Raw genomic sequence first — 20432 nt, 5'->3', positions numbered from 1 at the left:
CTACAATTTACAGATCAGAACATATAAGGCTCATGGAGGTGATGATGGTCAAATGCAGGACCCAATGCAGTTCTTCCTGGGGTTTAGTGCACAACAACTACAATCAAGGGTGCATTAAATCTCAATTCTGAGACCTTGCCACCTGCATGGAAATGCCTACTATTCCAAGATAGTGTAACCCATTTCACAGGTGTTAGCAGAAGATAATGGAAACAGGTAAAAGGAGAAAAAGGGAAGGAAATAGAGAGTCATATTAGTATTAAAATTGCATTAAATGTAAAATAAAAATGTTAAAATGATTTGAGACAAGTGAAAAATTTGAATGACTACCAGCTGGTCTTAGTAATTATGACTTTTATGCTAAGAATAAGAGATGAGATGTACCATCACTTTAAGTTTCTGATGCTATCACATTTTTCCATCAAAATTTCTATTTAATTTCTAATTTTGCATAGGTCAAAATATTCCTAGTCATTTGAGTATTGACAGTTTTATGGAAACAGCTTTTCTTTAATCCTTTAATTTTAAAAACATTTGCTTTCATTTATAAGGTCTGTTTTTAATCTCTTGTAACCATTTCCCAATATAGAAATATTGTGGATCTTATAATGAAAGTTGTCAGAAACCAGAAGTCATTTACCAGCAATTAGATTGAAGTAGACCTTGCAGTAAACACAGGAATTCCAAACATTTGCATTTTCCGTTAAGCATGAAGGGACATCGAGCATAGTAATTTCTTGGTGACAATTTTGGCCTATAGTAAGATTCCACTGCCTTTAATATATTTGACAGTTTCAAAAACACCCTACCTCCTAATGCTCTAAAAACGCAATGCTAAAGAGGAATGACCAATAATAGACATTGGTAGATCAGGATAATATGACAAATTGGATGAACTGACAGGCAGGTGATGAATAATTTTAATATAACCCTAAAAATAGAGAAGGGATGTTTGTACATTGACACTTCTTTAAAAGCAGATGGATATGCATGACCTGAGTTTTTAGACAGGTGTCAGGAATATTGATGGTTGATATGGGAATGATCATTTTCTTGGAATTGTTGCAAGAGACAGTTTGCATGATTAATGATGTATCTTAGTCTTTTTTTTTTTCCTCCTCGGGGCAGAAAGGGAAACAAACCTTTGTCACCCCAAGGAATGTAAGAATTCTTCCTAAAGAATAAGGCAGGAGAGCTTTATTCACCTGAAAGCACCATTTTCTTTTAAGGGGTGAAGAAACAGTAGTAAAATATACAAGTGATCTTGACATATGAGATGACAGTGCCTGGTAGGATGATTATAACATGCTTATTGCTAACGGAGTTCTACTCCAGGGCATAAGAGCCTGGCACAGATCTGAAGTGTGGAGTGCAGTAAGCCTGGGCTCTGACAGAAGCAAAAGTGAGCTGTGGCTTTGGGATGGATCCCATCACATATGGTGTTTGGGCGAATATTAAGAGCCACTCAAAAGAGTATAATCCACGGCAGGGAATAAGAGGTGAGATCATCTTCCTAAAGTTTATATTCATTTCAGGTTTTCAGAGACAATTTTCTGATTCAAATTAGTTAATATTGTGTCTAAATGCTGAATCTAGTAAGAAAGGGCTTTTCTTTTCCAAGAATAATACTGTTTGCTCAGGTTTTTAAAATGTCACATAGAGCACTGAATGAACAATGCTATTTCAAGGTTCAAAATTAAATACAAAGTCTAATAATAATTTGTAGATGTATTCTGCCAAACTCTGAGTAGCGCTTCAACTAAAAATATTATGGTATGTAAAGGTAAATATAAACTATGAAGGTAAACTATAGAAGTTTCTTTTTCTTTAATAAAGGGCAACCATAAAAATTAAGTCCCAATGAGAAAATTTTGTTCATTAAAAGAAATCATTTTCTTATTTATATTGACAGATATTAACCAACAGATTAGATGATCAAGAAAACAAGCATTCTAGTTCTCCAAAGAAATATAAATATAGAATGAGGCTCATTTCTATGAGGGGAGAGGTGAGAATTTAATCTTCATGAAAACAAGTGACTAGATTGTTTACTTCTTTATTTTCCATTAACCCAGAGAGAAAATAAGACTTATAATTTAAAATCCTTCTGTTGCTGGTAGCAACAATGTTTATGTTTGTATTTACTGACGAAATTCTCAATGAGTCAAACTCATAACCAAAATGTGGGAATGTGGAATGTGTCTTATCTGAAATAATCTCTTAATATTTTAAACTCAATTTTAATTGACATACTGCTAGATTCAAATTCTAATAGAGTTTATAATAGAACTGTAATAGAGTTCTCTTAACAGGGCTAAGTAATATTACTTTAGGCTAACACAATTTTTACTCAAATACTGAAACATTTTATACATTTTGAATACAATGACCTCTTCCACTCCTTGGGAACATGTTGAGGGGAAAAATTCATTGTAGCAATATGCACGTTTGCCCCAAATAGCCTTGGTGCTTTTAGAAAATGGGGCTGAAACAAGGGTCATTTCAATCAGTGGGGAAGACAACAACCTGGGATATAAATTTGAAGCTTTATGCATAGTCAAGGGAAGATTGAGGCCAAAAGCCTTGCCATCTATTTTTTTATATGACCAATTAATACACCCACACACAGAAACGGGGAAATAGAACTCAAGAAGCTATAAATCTTCAGTATAAATTTTGTTAAAATTAAATCAAATTATGCTATCTAAATTAAATAATTATTTCAATCTGGAAAATAATTAATATTTTGATGACAACATGAAAAACAGGTTGGCATTAGAAGTATCCCCATCCTAAATTTGTGCCAATAATAATTCCTTATAACTGCATAGTGAGTCACATCTCACAAAGGGGTTTTGTTTCTAAAATGTGAAAAAGACAAAAAAATATATAATATTCATTTTAAAGATTTTTAGAGAGAGCAGGAGACTTTTCAGGATTAAATAGCAGTTGAAAGTTGGACAGCTAGGTTTAGAATTTAGGTCTTTTGATAACCTGTCTGGTGTATTTTCCACAAATTCAAAACATTTCAATAGGAAATTAACAAACCATATGCAGAATAACATTCAATAAATGGATTATAAATACTCGTATGTTAGTTCATTTATTTGTACCAGAAAAATTTACTTCATTGTTTTCCTTTAATGACTAACTTTTGGGATAAAACTAGCATAGATGAAAAGAAATTGTCTCACCTTTCAGAGATAGTCTGTTACCAAAAAAAAGTCATATATCTTTCAAAAATTAACACAAATCTCCCAGACATTTCATTTACAAACTCCCCCTTCTTTAATAAACTCCCCCTCCTTTTATTCCAGTAAAAAGGCAAATGATACACATACTGTATGAATAGATAGTAGTGTATGTAATTCAAGACAAAAAATAGCATTGCTGTGAAAGTTATTCGTTTCAATACTAAAGTAATTACTGTAGCAAAGACTTGCTCATTTATCATTTCCTGTTGTCTTTGCTGTTTTTTCAAGTTGTCTTTTTAAACAAATATCCTCATTGTCCTTGTAACAAAACCAATAACTTTATTTCACTAGGTATGACAGCAAACCGATGCAGCAAGGTTTATTTCCTGTTTCAAGGAGTATCTGTGTCTGGGTGTCACTAAACGGTATTGCACATCGGTGTCCTTTTCTAAGGAACGTGGCACAGTCTAGTTGAGTACTAAGTTGCCATTTAAAAGACATCTTCAGGCTCCCCTTCTGTTCGAACTAGGAAGTTTTTCAAAAATACTTGAGTTTTAATGCCGTTTCAAGAATTTTTTTCATGAACAACACAATTTCAGTCTTAAGAATTGCCCTTGGACACTTAAATAGGATTTAGCCAGTTGGTTTTAAATATGTTTCTATGAACCAAGGTTTACAAAGATTTATACTGTGGAAGTGCCAGATAATAAAAAGAAGCTTTGAAACGGTTGCTGTTGTCTCCTCAAAGAACATCATGAAGGATCTTTCAAACAGGCAGTGTTTGGTTCAGCAATTTAGTCAAAATGTGTAAGGAGTAGCTAATGTGGACAAAAAGATGATACAGCTTTGAATAGAAGCGAAGCAGGGACCCAGGTCATTAGAATACTAGTTAGAAATGCTGAAAAGGAGATCTATTATTCCTATGAGATTTCCCTCAATAATTTATGATAACTAAGAGTATAACTTCCTCTTTAGTTAAACAAATTTTTATCACTCTGATAAGCTTTTTCTGAAATAGATATTCCTTCTTATTTGTGAAAACTTAAAGGATGTTTCTATTCATGAAACAGCTATTATTTTTTTCTAAAGTGTTTGTGTATATTTGAAGAAGTAAGATAAAAAAAAAAAACTTGGACTAAACCAATGATCTTCCATCCGAAATTGTATCTCCTTTGAGGGCACAGGAGAATTGAGAAATGATCAGGGAACCCAGCTCTAGACTTCATATTGTCTCCCAATTTCTAGAATGCACATATGTGCTTTCCCAGTTTCTAACACCATAAAGTAGGATTTCCAAACCTTAGCACTACTGGCATTTTGGCTGAATAATCCTTCGTTGCGGGAGCCTGTCCTGGGCATTGCAGGATGTTAGCGGCATTCCTGGCTTTCACAGACTAGAGGCGAGTAGCACACCCTGCCCCAGACAACAGAAATATCTCGCGACATTGCCAAATGTTGCCCCAGCTGGGAACTGCTGTCATTTGTCAACCATTTTCTCTCAATTTTTTGATTTCTGAACTAAACGTATATTCTTGGTTATGGAACCTTACATCCAAAAAGACATCATTATAATCTAATCTTATTTTCAGATTTTATTGATGACAGAATTTAGGTTCTGTGAGACTAGATACTGATTTAAGTTTTGACACATTAGCGTATAATAGAGGCGAGACTAAATCGAAAGTTTCCACATTCTTATTCCAGGCTCTTTCTCCTACAAAATGCTATTTGTAAGTCATTGGCTCTAAAATTTAAATGAAATTAAGACATGAATATGACTACCCAGATGATCAAAGAATATCCTTGTAGAGAACTCAAAACAAAGATAATACATATGATTTCTAGTTGATTTTGGAATAAACAAAGTAATCCCATTCCAGTGGTATTATTTTTCTACTATGATGATGATGATGTTAATAATCATAATTATAAAGAAGATAACAATGGTTTTCTTAGGATAATGTTACAATTACCTATGTTTCTTAAGCACATACTAATTTCTGGCTAAGGTGAACAACAGTTAAGAAGCATACTAAATTGCAGAAGGTGGCCAGCTTGAATGTTAAAATATATTCCTGAATATCTGCTTAGATAAGTGAGAATTAATATTATTGACAGGGTGTTATGCTTATATATGATCTACATACAGAAAACGATGTGAACACTTTATTAAAACTGCCTTACAGATAGGTTTCTCTGGATTGCCTGTTGGTTCTTCCTCATGCTTGCATAGCTACATTTTATTGAAAATCAGAAACAAAGGCATATAGGCCAACAGTGAGCAAGGGTGAGTGGCTAGAGGTGTGGAGACAAGAGTGGGATGTGCTCAGAGATTATTTCGAGCAACCAAAAATCTTCAACTTCCCTGGCACCTGTTAAGTAACAGAAAAATAAATAGGAAAAAAAAACCCTAGTGGTGCAAGATTTGTAGAATAATTGTGACAGTACATAAACAGTCAAGCTGCAGAAGTGAATTCGGATGTGTACTGCCTGACAAAACACTAATTGCTTGTTGGTTTCAACTCTGTAGACTAATAACATGATCTTTCTGGAATACTTAATTTCTGGAGGACAAATGGAGTTTGTTTTTGGGCTATATTTTCTGAACGATTTTTAAAGATTTATTTAATGTTTCTTTTTTTAGTTCAACAGATTTATTTCCATTATTAAATAAAATTTTTAAATAAACTATTCCTAAGAAGGGGCTTTCTTATGTATGATTTAAATAGTTTTACATTTTAGAAAATGTTGAGAAAGATTAAAAGCAGTGGATTTTCTTTATTGGCCATAATTTTATAGACATATTATGTTACACTATCAAATATTGACGATGCATTCACAACTCTCTGCAGAACCTTCCATCTCATTCTGTGTGGGATAATTAATAAACCAATTCCATTTATGTTTTATGAAATGAAATGTTAACGATGTCACCATAAAGGATATTTATCAGCATAAGTGCCAAGAATTACTTTACCACGTACCAAAAATATTAAACTTGCTTTCTAAGATTTGTTTATTTGTCTTTGTTATTGGTCAAACCCTTTTTGAATTATATGTTAAAGAATGGCTTTCAAAGTTAACTTTGTGTAAAAACTTTCTGCAGTTTTCACAATGTAGAAGGGCCTACCAATAATAAGGTTAATATAGGTATTCTGTACCAATATTGTCATTTCTTGGAGGCTATTTAATGATATCTCAGAGGAACTCAGAAGTAAGAAGAGTAAGATTGCCCTGTGCTTTTCCAGACCCCTACAGTGCCTTAAAATCATCAAATGGCTTCTGGGAGAACAGGCTTCCACTTTGCCCTGATTAAATTTATTGTATCTAGGAAATTAGATAGATTGAACAAGAACTACACAGAAATGGAAACTCAGCAAAGGAGAATTAGTGACCAATAGTGATGGTGCAAGCTCTGACCATGGGAAAGGAGGTCCTGGCCAAGGGCACTTGTTAACTATACTAATTTGAGGGCAGGAGTATCCTTATTGTGTGGACATTTGCATCAGGCTATTTTAGCTTGATGCTTTAAACATCTAAAGAATATATGCTCTATTTAGTCTTACTAAGTGAACTAACTCACTCATTATACCTGGGCATCTCAGAGAGTTCAACTCTAAGAAGAGGTTGCACTGTTCAGAGGATCCAAGTCCTCCAGGCAACTCTTTCTCACTGCAAATCAACACACAAACATTGAATTTAGTTAACTTGAGTTCACCGCGAGCTAAAACTCACTCTCGATGTGTTGAAAATTTAGATTTCTAAGTCTACAAGATTAAGAACTTTGATCATGAATTTAGTCAATATCTATTTTTTTGCTCTGTCCTGCCCCAGTTGTTCCTCTAGTGAACCATTATATCCATAACATGTTGCTCTTGTTGGTTCTCTGCCCTTGACTAGACTTGATTCTCTGGCCCCAATTTTCAACCACTTCCCAAAGTTTACTCGGAACTGTGCTCTATAATCAGCCAATTCTCCCCTGTTTTTGGATACTCCACTGAAATTCTCATCTCTCTTCTTGCATACTGAAGCACTAGATTTCCCTGAGAATACCGAATCTCTTCAGGCTTCTGACAAGGTAGTCCTGTTCTCCTCTTTTATATCTCAGGACTCAGAGATGGTGTGGGGTGCTGTCCTCCTTGGTCCTCATTGCTGTTTTCATGTGACTGGACCACCGCTTCCCTCAAGCCTCAGCACTGATTTCCTACATTGATATGCCTGAAGTTTGGCTCATAAATTAGGTTTCTCTTGATTACATTTGAGTTCAAAATAAAAGTCTGAGAATATTCCTTGTGTTCATGAGCAGATGAAAACTAGAGGGAATAAGCTATGACCCATGAAATAAGTAACAGTGTTTAGAAATGCAATTTCTCTGAGAGATTTTAGTTTCACAGACATTTAAAAATATTTTTAGTTGATTATGTTTGTACACAGTCTCAAATCATCAAGATGTGAGAACTGAAATTTTAATGTGCTTGATAATGTGGGTTCATATGTTTGGGGCATGTCGGACTCATTAACAAGAACAGCAAATCAAAGTGCCCTGGAGATTTTGGATTTTTGAAACTGGTTGAATTCTATTGATTAGTTTTATGGAAAACGATGTGTCTTGAAATTATACAGAGCATTTGGACACAGCCTACTCTTCTTTTAGTTTTACACATTCAACTCACATGTACACTACTTTTCCTAGGAATGGAAATAACATGCGTAAGGTAAAAAGTTAAATTAAGGTGGAATTACGTTGCTTTCACTAGTGATATCTAGATGTTTGAGCTTAAACAGCTTTTTCTCTTTGTGTCCTCTGCTTAGTATATATGTTTTTCCTTGATGATCAGTTTATGTTGAAAACATTTTTTCTGACCTTGATGCTCTGCCTCTTTAAGGGGTGTGTGTGTGTGTGTGTGTGTGTGTGTGTGTGTGTACTGATGGTGTGTAAATATTAACTTTTCTGAATGAAAATAATTTTTTACATAACTAGAAATAAATTCTTGTATATACCACATTCTTGTTACTTTTGTTTGACACCTCCCCATCAGTATGGTCACCTTTTACATGGGTTTTTTTCAAGTAATGAATGAATATGTAGATCCTTCAAACATATACCTTGGGGTATAAATGACTAATTTTAAAGGTCAAATGGAGCAGAAACATAACAAATATCATGTTCTTGCAGTTCTGCCAAATGTTATGTCCTCTCATTAAATTTCTATTTGAATCTCATTGGGATAATAATCTGGTGATCATATTATTTTAAAGTGATCAAAATATACCATATATAAAATTATGTTAACTGAAGGAAAACTGAAAATTGACCATGAGAATGTTTAGACATATCGATGTGTTGAAGACTTATACATGGTAGGTGCTCAATAAATATTTCTTTATAGATGATTAAGTCAGTCAATGTTTCTTGCAACAGTTGTCATGTGACTTGAGTAGGAAAAAAATAAGCCTTTTATAATTGTGAGTTCATAAGTGACAATATATATAAAAATTCTAAACACATACCGTATGAACAGACCATCTCTCATATAATCTATTATATTTCCTATAAAAATAAATTTTCCATTGTCAAATCAAATGGAAAATAATAATAGGCAGCTTACTAGTTGCCTTACATGATGTCTTTTAATTTAAAATTCAACCCTATGGGAACAGGCTTATCTCCATAGAACAGATGAAAAAACTGAGGTTCGGAAAGATCAACTAATTGGCTCAGGGTTAAATAATCAAGAAAAGTATGGCCAGTGTTTAAACTCAGCCATGTCTGATTTTTAGTGGGTTTAAACACTGGCTGCCACACTGTTATAGAAAGGAAAGGTAGAGAAGTAACACCTCCAGGTGAAGAATTTGTTTCAGAAGGAGCAATTCAAAAAGGAAAAGTGCACATAAATGATGCAGGATGCATTTATGAACTGGGGCATAAAACACAAAGTTTTTCAGAGTGTCTATCAGGGCCCAAGGCAACACTTCAGTAGAAAACCTTCATCTGTATTGCAAATACTATTTCTGTGTTTATCTATAACTATGAACATAACATAATATTACAGATGACTGGCTACATGATTTTATGGGGAAAACAATGAAAGCACAGAAGTTCAAGAGAGCAGGAAAAATTGTGAGTTAGAGTTCATAGAAAGCTTTATGAATTTTGCAGCACTCTAATGTAATCCCAGAGGGGAAAATACTTGAATTGAGACACTTTTCCTCAGAAATCTTGAGAAAATCTTGACATCTTAATTCATTTCCTGAGCTTAAATATTCTAGGCTAGTCTGGTGGCACCGTAATAGCCTGGGCAAACATTTTTATTTATTTCACTGTTGATACCAATATTTGTGCTACAAGCTGCTGCCTGCATTTGCTGCTATTTATTTATTTCCTACAGATCAAATTATTGGCCTAGACATAACATGCTTTCCAGTGAAGTGCAACTTGTGCTCATGAGCAAATGGAAAAAGCCTCCATTTAAATGCATATTTTTTGCCACATGACTGAATTAATTCATGTTATAAATATGATATGTAACCACTTGATATTCATGTCTATGTATGTATAGTGGAAGAGCAATCGAGGCAAGCAGTAGATAAATCAAGCAAGTACCTTATTTGCATGGGTGGGTGGTCAATATGTTAAAATAACTGCATCCAGTTCCAGGTCACCCACTTAGCTTCTTTTAGCCTCAATTTTATTTCTCCTAGTGTTTTTAACCCTGTTTTGCTGGATTGACATTAGAGCAAACAAGGTAATGTGAATGGATCTTTGTACAAGTACAAAGTATCACACACACATTTTCGATTAATGTGGGAATACTTGGTAGCAAACACCCTTCTCTTCGGCTTCTCTTGTCTATGTAGGAAAATAGGAAATAGAATGGGAGAATTTTAAAACCAAACAATATAGTCCTTATAGGATGCTTATAATTCGAAGAGAAGGGTAACTCTTTGGAGTATCTCACACCAACAAGGTAGACGTCATGGTGGAACATTTTTGAGCCTGGAACTCCCAAGGTATAGAGTGAGTCCCAAAGCCTCTAAGGATGTTAGTTAGTGACACTTCTCCTCCGATCCCTCACTGTTCACACTTTGCTGGAATTTGGAATTAGCAATTATGGTTTGAACCTTAGCTTTATCACATAGCCTTTTTACTTAATCTCCCTGAACCTCCATTTCTCGTCTGTCAAATACATATAATAACTCTCTCACATTTCTGTTGTCAAGACTGAAGGAGACAATGACTGTGAAAAGCCTTAGTGAATTACAGTGGTTTCTACAAAGAACAAGTTATTATGACAATTCACTTAGACTATCTAGATACCGTTTCAAGATGTCAGTTTCCTCTTAGTGTCAAAAATGGGTTGAGGGAATAATAATAGAATGGATAGAAATTAGTTTAAATGTGTATTTCTAATTTCTTTCTTACATATTTCAGGACTGAGCTTAATATCTAAGTTATTGCTTAAAGATAAGGAAAAGGTTTCTAAAGAGAACATTTTCGAAAAATTATCCCTCCCTAAATGTTACAAAAAAATGATGAACAATCATAGTGTAATGCGCAATAAGTAGACATAGGGACTCCTGGCATGACCGTCCCTAGACTTAGAGCTAGGGAGGCCCTGGCTCTCCCCTAAAGCTGGAGGTGACTCAGGGCTTGCTTTTCTCATTAACAGGGGAAATTTATTTTCCCCACATACATACTGTAATCTAAAGTATTTTTTTAAATCTTTATTCAGGCTTTCTGACTGTTCTGTTATCCATTCCTGTTGAACCTATAGATCCATGAAGAAGGTAAGCTCTTCCTCACAGCCATTTCCCTCAGTATTCTGTGTTATTTATTTTTTTCCAGTTTGGAAATATGCAAAAATGTAACTCATTACTTTAGTTTACCATAGAAACACTATGGTTGAGTTATACATATTTTAATACTATGCTCTAAAATGTTATCAAAAATTGATTTAAAAAATTTCCAGTCACATGAAGAGCTTCCTGGCATATTTTATAAAAATCGTTGAAGATATTACCTATTCTATGTTTTCCAGTGATGCCTCATAAAAAGTTCTATGCTAAATTATTTTTTTAGAATTGGCACTAGAGAAACTTTGTTATTGGCCTTTGAACTGATTATTTATTTTTATCAGACAGTGAAACCTAAATTCCATTTTAGCGTAGACCTAGGTTGATGTGTTCTTTGTAAAGCCCAGGACAGTGGAATGCATTTAGCAGGGACTCTATAAAAATTTTCTGAATGAACTGATTCAACTATAATTTTTTTTTTATATACTGGTTGCAAGGAAACTGAGCAATAAATGCAGTAACTATAATAGTCTATGTCTTTGATATATTTATTTTCCTCAACAGTTCTGTTTTTATGTTTTCAGCTTCTCTTTAAACAATCTTATTAAATAATTTAATTATAAGCCACTGAAAATCATTTTGGAAATTGGTACAGAGCATCATAAAAGAAAATACATTTTATTTTCTAGATGATGAAAGATAAAGTAATTTAACTTAGTGGGTTATTTTTCATCTAACAACTTATGAAGTACATTTGCACTGAAAAAATATGTAACTATTTTTCTGAAGCATGACGAGACTTAGAAAAATACCCCATCAGAAAAAAAACATATAGCAGTGAAGAAAAATATAATAGTTGAACTTTACTTTTTTTCATGACAAGGCGTGAAGGGTGTGTGTGTGTGTGTGTGTGTGTGTGTGTGTGTGTAAAGAAAATGCTGAAAAGTTTAAAAGTTGTAAAATATTTGCTATTTTAAAACTTCCAGAAGGAAAATTTAATATTAACAACGAAAATCCCTAAAAGCCCTAGCTTTGTGTTTTATTAAACTGTGTTCTCTGAACCTTTCTGCGAGTGAAGAGAAAGATCTAAATCTAAGCCCAAATCGTAGACTGATGAAGGAAGAATAACATTAAGTAGCTTGTTTCAGTTTATCAGACAGGCATCCTGTCATTCTGCCTTGAAGCAAAGAGATCCAAAGCTCTCAATTCGGGACAGACCAATGCTTTGGGTCTCATTAAAGGAGAGAGGGCAGAACAGAGACTCAAGCAGATACAACCAGAAAGTAATGGCAGGTATGATTTGGCAGACTCTTTGGTTTCCTGGTGTCAACTGCAGTCGTGTGCTTGTGAGGATCATAGAATCCACAGCTCTGCTTAATTTCCATCACACTCTACAGCAAGGCAGTCTTGCTGAAGGCATGGCTCCCTTCGTTTGCATTTAATTTTGGAAATTAGTCCCTGCTGTCCTCGCTGGAGTCACTTTCTTTTCAATTGTATTAAAAATAAGAGAGCATATTTAAGATTTAAGCTTTCTTTAAAGTTCATTTCCTTTTTTTTTTTTTTTTTTTTTTTTAAGCAGAAATGTGTGTTCTTGAATGAATAGCTTTAAGGTAGGCTCAAAGGAAAAGAAGTGTGGGGAGGTGAGGTTTGTTAAAGGGTTTTAACTTCTAGTATTAATGACACATAAGGAAAAGATGCAAGTATGTTAAGATCAGTACTTCTCTTTGGTGGGAGAGTTCATGAATGTTTGTCTAACAAGGGAAATGACTGTGACATTAAATTAGCTGTGAGCACACAGCAAACTTCTAGGGATGTGAGTCGCATCGTTCTTATTTTCCCTCCTTGGGGAGTTTTGAGCATGTTAAACAAAGTTGAGAGGACGTGACATTCTGAGTCTCCAGTTGCTCGCTCATACTTTTTCCAAATTTTGTGTTCCAAAATTCAGTAAAATGCTACTGGAAGCTTGAAAATGTTGAGGAACATGACCATTATTTAAATCATACTATGCAAATCTCAAGAGGGGTATGCACTGCATTTTAATAAGGTCATCGATGAAGATAAAATACCGAAATTAAATTCAAGGGGCATCATAAAGTATGGAATCAATATTTAATTAGGAATTGACATCATCTTCCTTCCTGTCTTAAATTTGGATTTCAACAAACATGTATTTTTAAAGTTTACTTTCATCTTAAAAGTTTTTGTAGATAAATTTGATGTCAAACTAGAAGACCTTGAACAACACTGAGTATCTGAATAGTTTTCATTTGCATGTATTTAAAAACAAATACTCTTTTCTTTTTATGTTCAATAAAGTGATATGACAGAAAATAATGTCAATTAAAAGCATTGACACTGAAAATCAGAGATTATGTTTGAAACAAAACTCAAAAGTGAATTTTTTTGAAATAAAAATTTAACTACTCTAAACTCTTTAAAAATAGACAGATTGTTATACGTAATATGAATAACATTGAGAGAGTGGTAAACTCCATTGTGATATTTATTGGTACGATTTTATAATGCACATATACTTACATATTGACACTAATCAACTTGCAGAGTTCTTTGTTTCAGGGACACAATTCTCAGGGAGAGGTTTGATTTTTCTTATGAGTTCAATGATGGATGGTTCAATGGAGAAAATATTCATAGAATGTTTAATTTTTGAAGATTTTTCCAAATGAATTAGTTTGCCAAGCAGGTATAAAGATATTTTAAGCACAGTATGTAAGCTATTCTTTAAATAAAAGCGAGATCCTTATAAAATCTAGAAATATTATAGATTACAGTAAAATTAAATTTGTCAGCCAGTGCCTTATAATGCTATTAAGATATAGATATCATTTATAATAAAAGTATAATTTAAATTTGATTTTATTGAAAATATAAAACATGTATTATTAGCTTCAGAACTTGATTTTCTATTATTACCTTTTATTACTTTGAATATTTTCCTGTGGTTCAGTATATTTTAAAGTGCATTCTTGGGAACATTAGTACTATAAAACTTGACACAAAAAATTTATTGTTCATCAAATAAGTTTGATAAAAGCTATATATTATGGATTTATTTATAATTATTTTAGGTGTAATAATTATACTGTAATATTGTTTTAAAAAGGTCGATCTTTTAGAGATGCAAGTTCAAGTATTTGTGAATGAAATGATGCAATTTCTGGCATTTATTTCCACACATTTTGAAAATGGGAAAAGCAGATGAAGGTGGGAATAGGCTAAGTTAGTTATGGGTTAATGTTACTGAGTTTGAGTGATGAGTATATGTGGGTTCATGATATTATCAGCCTACATTTGTGTGTATTTTGTTTTTGTTAGAAATTATCATTACAATATTATTGACTATATTCTCTGTGTTATACTTTACATCCCTGTGACTGTTTTTATAATTGACATTTGTACATCTTAATCCCTTCTCTTTTTCTCTCATTCCACCTCCATTCTATCTGGCAATCATCAAAATGCTCTCTATCTATGAGTTTGTTCTCATTTTGTTCATTTGTTTATTTTGGTACTAGATTTATGGGGGTGATCACTTTGTAAGTTATGTGGGAAATAACTATGTTGTACACCTGAAACTATATAATATGATGTGTCAACTGTAATTGAAAATTTAAAAAATAATAAGATAAAATAAAATAAAATAAAAATTGGAACTTAGTTCTAGACAAAAGTTCTTCATAACAAAAAAGTAAAATAATAAATGAAAGATACATAGCTCAAAAAATGTTATAGTGCTCATAACAGCTGTGAGAAGTCCTGGGTAAAAAATTCATTTATTTATATGAGCTCTTCCCAAATGTATTGACCATGAACTATTCTTTTTAAGGAAGGCCTATTAATATCTCTCTTTAGGACACTTTGGGAACTGCTTGACAATAGTAGTAGAACTAATGTTTTTCCATGTATCATTATCTATAATAATTTCAGGTTTCTAGCACACGAAAAGTTTTATTTGCATGTTGAAAAACATTAAGATAAAAGTGGAAAATTAAAAAATAGAATCCTTTTATTATTTCTAAATTCTAAGAGATCTGTAATATCTATAAGTAAAACATTTGATTGGCTATTTTTTTTCAATTTCATCAAGATTTACTTTGAATAGAAATATAATATCAGAAATACTGTGAAAGGAAATGCAGTTTCAAAAAGAATGAATAGCAGTGCATATTTTGAAAGATAAGAAGCAATTTTTTTTATTGAATATTAGTCATAAATCTAGCAACAAATACTAAGTAGCTTAATGGAAGATTCTGTTAAAAAAAACCATAATTTTCAACTTTGACAATTTTATTTTTATGCTTTTTTATTCTAAATTTTGTAAAAAATGTAAGAGTCTGTTAAAATCCCATTTGCACACCCATAAGTTATTTCACACCTTAGGAAAATTATATTAGATAAAAATATTCCTCAAAATAATATTCTATAATTGCTAAATAGATTTACATTTTTACATAAAATAATTTCTAATTTTGCATGTGTCGGAAACTACATTTTAGTTTCTAAACAATTAAAGGAATTTATTATTAAAAAATTATATAAATTTCTTCTTAACTTTCTATCTAAATAGAGACAGCCTGTATTTCTATTTATAGCTGTCCTTTCTTTCCAACCTTTTTAGAGACTAGCAAACATTTTTATTGTTGACTTTTATGAAAATTCAAACAAGAACATTTGCATTTATTATAATATACTGCCAAAAATTGCATTAATTTCCATTGATGCCCATTAATTTGATAAATGTTTTGTCATTTGTACCATTTGCACTGTCAAAACAAGTTAATTATACCTTACTGACATTTTTGACAATTGCTTTAACTCTGGCAAAAAAAAAAAAGGGGGTTTTTTTTGCTTGAAAAATATTCATCCTTGCCTATTGGAAGTCTGAACTAAGCAAGAGAAGAGTAGCACATATCAGAAGTCTTGCAAGCTTCAACTCAGGATCAAAAGTAAAAAATGAATCCTCAGGACTATTTTACAGAAGTGCTCAAGTTTTGTAGTAGAAAATAATATATACCTGCATAATCCGTTCTTGCGTAATGCCCATCTTCAGATTTAGTAGTTGCAGTCGTGTTATCTGTGTTAAAAAATTAACAATAAAGGTCTATCAACTATTTCTTAATATCTAATGTCAAACTTTTATTACCTCTTCAACAGTATCTTCATTGCAATAAAGGAATTTTACAACTATAGTGTTCGGCAATCTCTATACAAAGACAGATTTACAATGTCAATTTGAGTTTGAGAGTGAATAATAAAATGATACCAGTTTTCTAAAGTTTAGGGCAAGAAGAAGGTTTACAATTATAATTAGATAAATTGGGTAAAAAATAAGTCAAAAACCAAGAAAATGTTTGTTTCTGAACAAGAAACAAAAAAACAGAACATTCTCATACATCTTGCTTTTAAAAATGTACTTGAAATATTTCTATTGAATCAATACATAAAAATTGTATGATTTACTTTTAATTTAAGATTATCTAATAAATCCTTAGATTCTTTGCTAAAATGATATTGACTTTCTTTTTCTCCCCTGCTAGGAGAATGTTTGCTATCTTCTAAATAGCGGCTCTTGTGTTTATGGCATTGTGAGGATACAGTCCTATTATATGCAAAAAGATATGGACTATTGCCAATAGGCCCTCAAACTCCTATAATCAACACAAATGCTACAGTAGGCTCTACTATCTTTTATAAATCAGAACTGCCTTTCAGAAATGAAACAGCTACCTAATAAGAAGTTATCTTCACTTTTCACTTCTACACAAAGACTGAAAACATTCTTTGAAATGAATTTTGGTATGAACATTACCTTGACATCGACCCAATGACATTACTTCAATTTTCTCCTGTTTCTGACATGATGCTTCTTTGATTTGACATGCATTATCATAAGATTTCCCATCAGAAGCACAGAGGGGATTGAAGTTGGTTTGAGAACAGTCAATGTTGCACACGCACCTAATGAAGAGAGAAATAAAAATATGTCACATCAGTAATGTTGTTACCACATTATAAATAAAACACAAAGTAGAAGAATTGATAGGTTGGCAAAATGCAAGTTGGCAAAACTGAATTGTTTCCTTCCAGGAAAGTTCCTTCACTTTTTCTACTTGAGATTAAAAGAAACACAGAACTAATCGAAAATAATTCAAAAGACTGAGCAATGGATAAAAAATAAAAAGGGAAAACTCAGAAAATAATCATCAGTTAATCTGTGCCACTGGAACTTTTAAAATACATACAATAAACTTCCATGCTGATTCTTGCAGAATTCGAATAGGCTGAAGTAGCCATGAAAATCTTCTTTACAATTTCTTTAAATGAAATCTTAGTGTTAGCTCTTTTCTCAGGATATTCGAATAGTGAAAGCTTGAGGAAAATGATTCAGAGAATATTTAACAGAAAGTAAACAAGATTTGGAATGTAATCAGAAGTTAAATTTCTTCAGCCTACATAAAGATACACATGAAATGCACTAAACAGGAATCTTCAGTGGTCCTTAACATTTTGTGGGGAGGCCACCAAACCCTTTGAGAATTAAATAAAAGGGGTGGATCACTCCTCGGAAATACCCATACTCATATAAACAACTCGACATAACATTTCAGGGGTTTCTTGGCTCCTGGCAGCCTATCCCAGGGCCCCTTTCCCACGTATCTACTCTTTTTCTTCTTTCAGTTTTAAATAAGTTGATATTGCTTATGATTTTAATGTTTGCTAATATAACTAAAAATTTGGTGAATTAATGAGAATTAGGTCACCTGAATTAGAAGAATTAGACATTTTAAAGGAAACTTTTGATGAATTTTTCTGTTCTAATTCTCTGTATTTTACAATCTACTTTATTACTCTGAATATTCCATTGTTTTTGTGTGTGTGCATTGCCTTAGCATGCAAACATATATTTAAAATTTGTATCGTTATATTATTTTTCTAAATGGAAGTGATGAATCATACATTTACCTCTGTGTATTTTCCTTAGAGCTGGGCATATACTATAATGATGACAATAATACCTGGCTTACCACATGCTGGGTTCTTAGCCTTCGTCGCTTTATTTAATCTCCTCAACAGCCATTTTATAGACCAATGATATTACATCAGGTCAGAGAGCTAACAAATTGTGGGACCAGGACCCCCTATGGGTATGTGAAAATAAAATACAATCCCTTTCACTTGCTATGGAATGTGTATTAGAATTTTTCAGAAAACTTAAACATACTGATTTATAAGCAGGTTTCAGTGCCCCGGTAAATCTGATGGTGAAGCCTAGGATTCTGTATTTTTAAGCAGTCAGCCTGGCACCAATTTCACTTCCTGGGAATCACTGCTTGATCGGTTTGTTGATTGAATGAGAGAAGGTTTGTCTACACACCAGTGCTTCTCAGAGTGTAGTCCTTAGACCATCTGTATCAGAATTAGCTAGATCTCTGTTAGAAAGGCTGGAAGAAAATGTGCTAATGCACTTCTCTTTTTATTTATATTTTTTGTAAGAGAAATCCTTTAGGAACACTTGGTTATTTTTACTTTCACCTATTAAATAGGAACGATCTCAGACAGATGGTAACTGTCTCTCAATACTTAAGTCCTTGAGGAGTGGTGTTCCTACTTTGGCTGTGATGTTGCTATCTGACGACAGCTACTAGGATCATGGCATTGTTAACTTAGCTCATTCTTGGCATCCGAAAAATCTGAGAACAGTCTAAAGAGCGTTTGGTCCCTTTTGCAATGGATTTGGAGAAGTGATTTTGTTGATCAGGCTTGTTCTCCTTAACCTCTTGTAGTTAATAAAGAGAGGAGGGGACTGACATTTTGTATTTTTAAAAAGTGGTTCCATTTACCTTCGAGCCAGTTTAGGGTTTTGACAGTAGTTGTGTGAAACTTTAGGGACTATCTCCTTGAAAGACACCAAAATAATTATCTGTTAGCAGCAGAGGAATGGAGAGAAAATTCGTTCTGAACTTGTCTATCAGTAAATTATTTCAGATATCAAGAGCTTTGCAAATATCTTCAAATTTAGTCCAAAGAAATTCAGAAATGTACACCATACATTATCGTGACAAAAAAAAAAAAAAAAAAAAGTGGCAGTTCAGAAATCCATTTGCTATCATAACAAAATGGTGAAATAAAAGAGATGAAAAGAGAAATTTGGTTTGAATAAATTGGCCCAATTCGATGTTTCAGTAAAAAAAATCTCTTACTTTAAGCCATAACGCTAAAGTAAGCAAATGTTCAGAATATTTTATAAGATCCTCCTTTTCCAGTGGGATATATTTTTTTTCTATTTGACTGATCTGATCTTAGTTTCATAGATTTTTCTGTTGCCAACAATTTTCCCCTTTCTTTCTTAGCATTGCTCACTCAGGGCCTTCTTTCAAAGTTTGTTTCCCCTTTGGAAATCCCTGACTATTCCTGACTCAAGTCAGTCTTTAGGGAATGACTAAGAAAAAGTATAGACGTTTGAATTTTTTTTTTTTTTTTCCTCAAAGGAAAGGAGAATCTATATTCCTTGAGGTAAAAATAAGGTACTCTTTTGCTGGGACATGCTTCATGAGGCATGGATTATATTTATCTTTTACTCTGCTCTATACTGTCATTATATCTCAGTAATTCCTCTCTCCTCTACGTCCTTATATATATTAAGTAACTGCAAAAGTATAATAAAAAATTTTTCTTATGAATTTAATCAAACATTGGAAACTGAAAGCCTATGGAGAATATTTTTCTTTCTTCGAGGAAATGGAAGAAGCTTCCACTATTTGCTGAATGATTTAAAAACTATTTAGCCGGGGAAGGGTGGATGTTATGACTAGTTTACCAAGGATTTACCATTCTTACAATTATGTAAAAACCATAAACCCTAATTATATGAAGTTTATTAAGCTTAATTATTTAGAAAATCATGCAGAATTCCAGAGCTTGTTATGGAACTCTAACTTCATCTTGAACTCTTTTGGTAGTAGCTAAATTATTTGTATGTATTCCCTGCTCCACTAATATCTAGCACATACTAAACTTTCAATGACTACATGATCAATAAATGAACAGATGAAATGAATGAATGCAGTAACACAATTTTATATTCTTAAAGAATATAATTAATATAAATTATCATCACTGTACTGCCATAAAAAAAACAGATAGAAGGTAGCTAAATAATTTTCTTGGCAAATATTAAGTGTCCTCCTTGAGATGAAATAAACATTTGACTGAAGATAATGATATGAATAATATTGGCTTACTTAATGATAGTGCCTGTCCCAGTGCTATATGTTTTATGTTATTACTCCTTTCATCCTTTTATGTCTACGAGGTAGCTATCTTTACTAGCTCCATCTTACAGATAAGAAAATTGAGGCTTGGAGAAGTCACACAAATTGTACAGGAAGAATCTTATTTCAAATATAGGCAGTCTGATTCCAG

General features: G+C 32.8%; 1 protein-coding gene across 1 annotated transcript in view; it reads right to left on the bottom strand.

Annotated features, from left to right (window-relative positions):
• TMEFF2 (transmembrane protein with EGF like and two follistatin like domains 2) overlaps positions 1–20432 on the bottom strand; it is a 214195-nt gene that overhangs the window by 30680 nt on the left and 163083 nt on the right. Inside the window, exons 6-7 of the mRNA XM_016127563.2 lie at positions 16819–16967; positions 16024–16083 (exon numbers count right to left, since the gene is read on the bottom strand). Coding sequence (XP_015983049.1) covers positions 16024–16083; positions 16819–16967 — 209 coding nt within the window. The remainder of the gene's footprint in view (positions 1–16023; positions 16084–16818; positions 16968–20432) is intronic.

The sequence above is a fragment of the Rousettus aegyptiacus genome, unplaced genomic scaffold (genome assembly GCF_014176215.1).
Source record: "Rousettus aegyptiacus isolate mRouAeg1 unplaced genomic scaffold, mRouAeg1.p scaffold_m13_p_2, whole genome shotgun sequence".
NCBI lineage: Eukaryota > Metazoa > Chordata > Mammalia > Chiroptera > Pteropodidae > Rousettus > Rousettus aegyptiacus.
The sequence above is the reverse complement of the archived record's forward strand: the minus strand, read 5'-3'. Positions and strand labels throughout refer to the sequence as shown.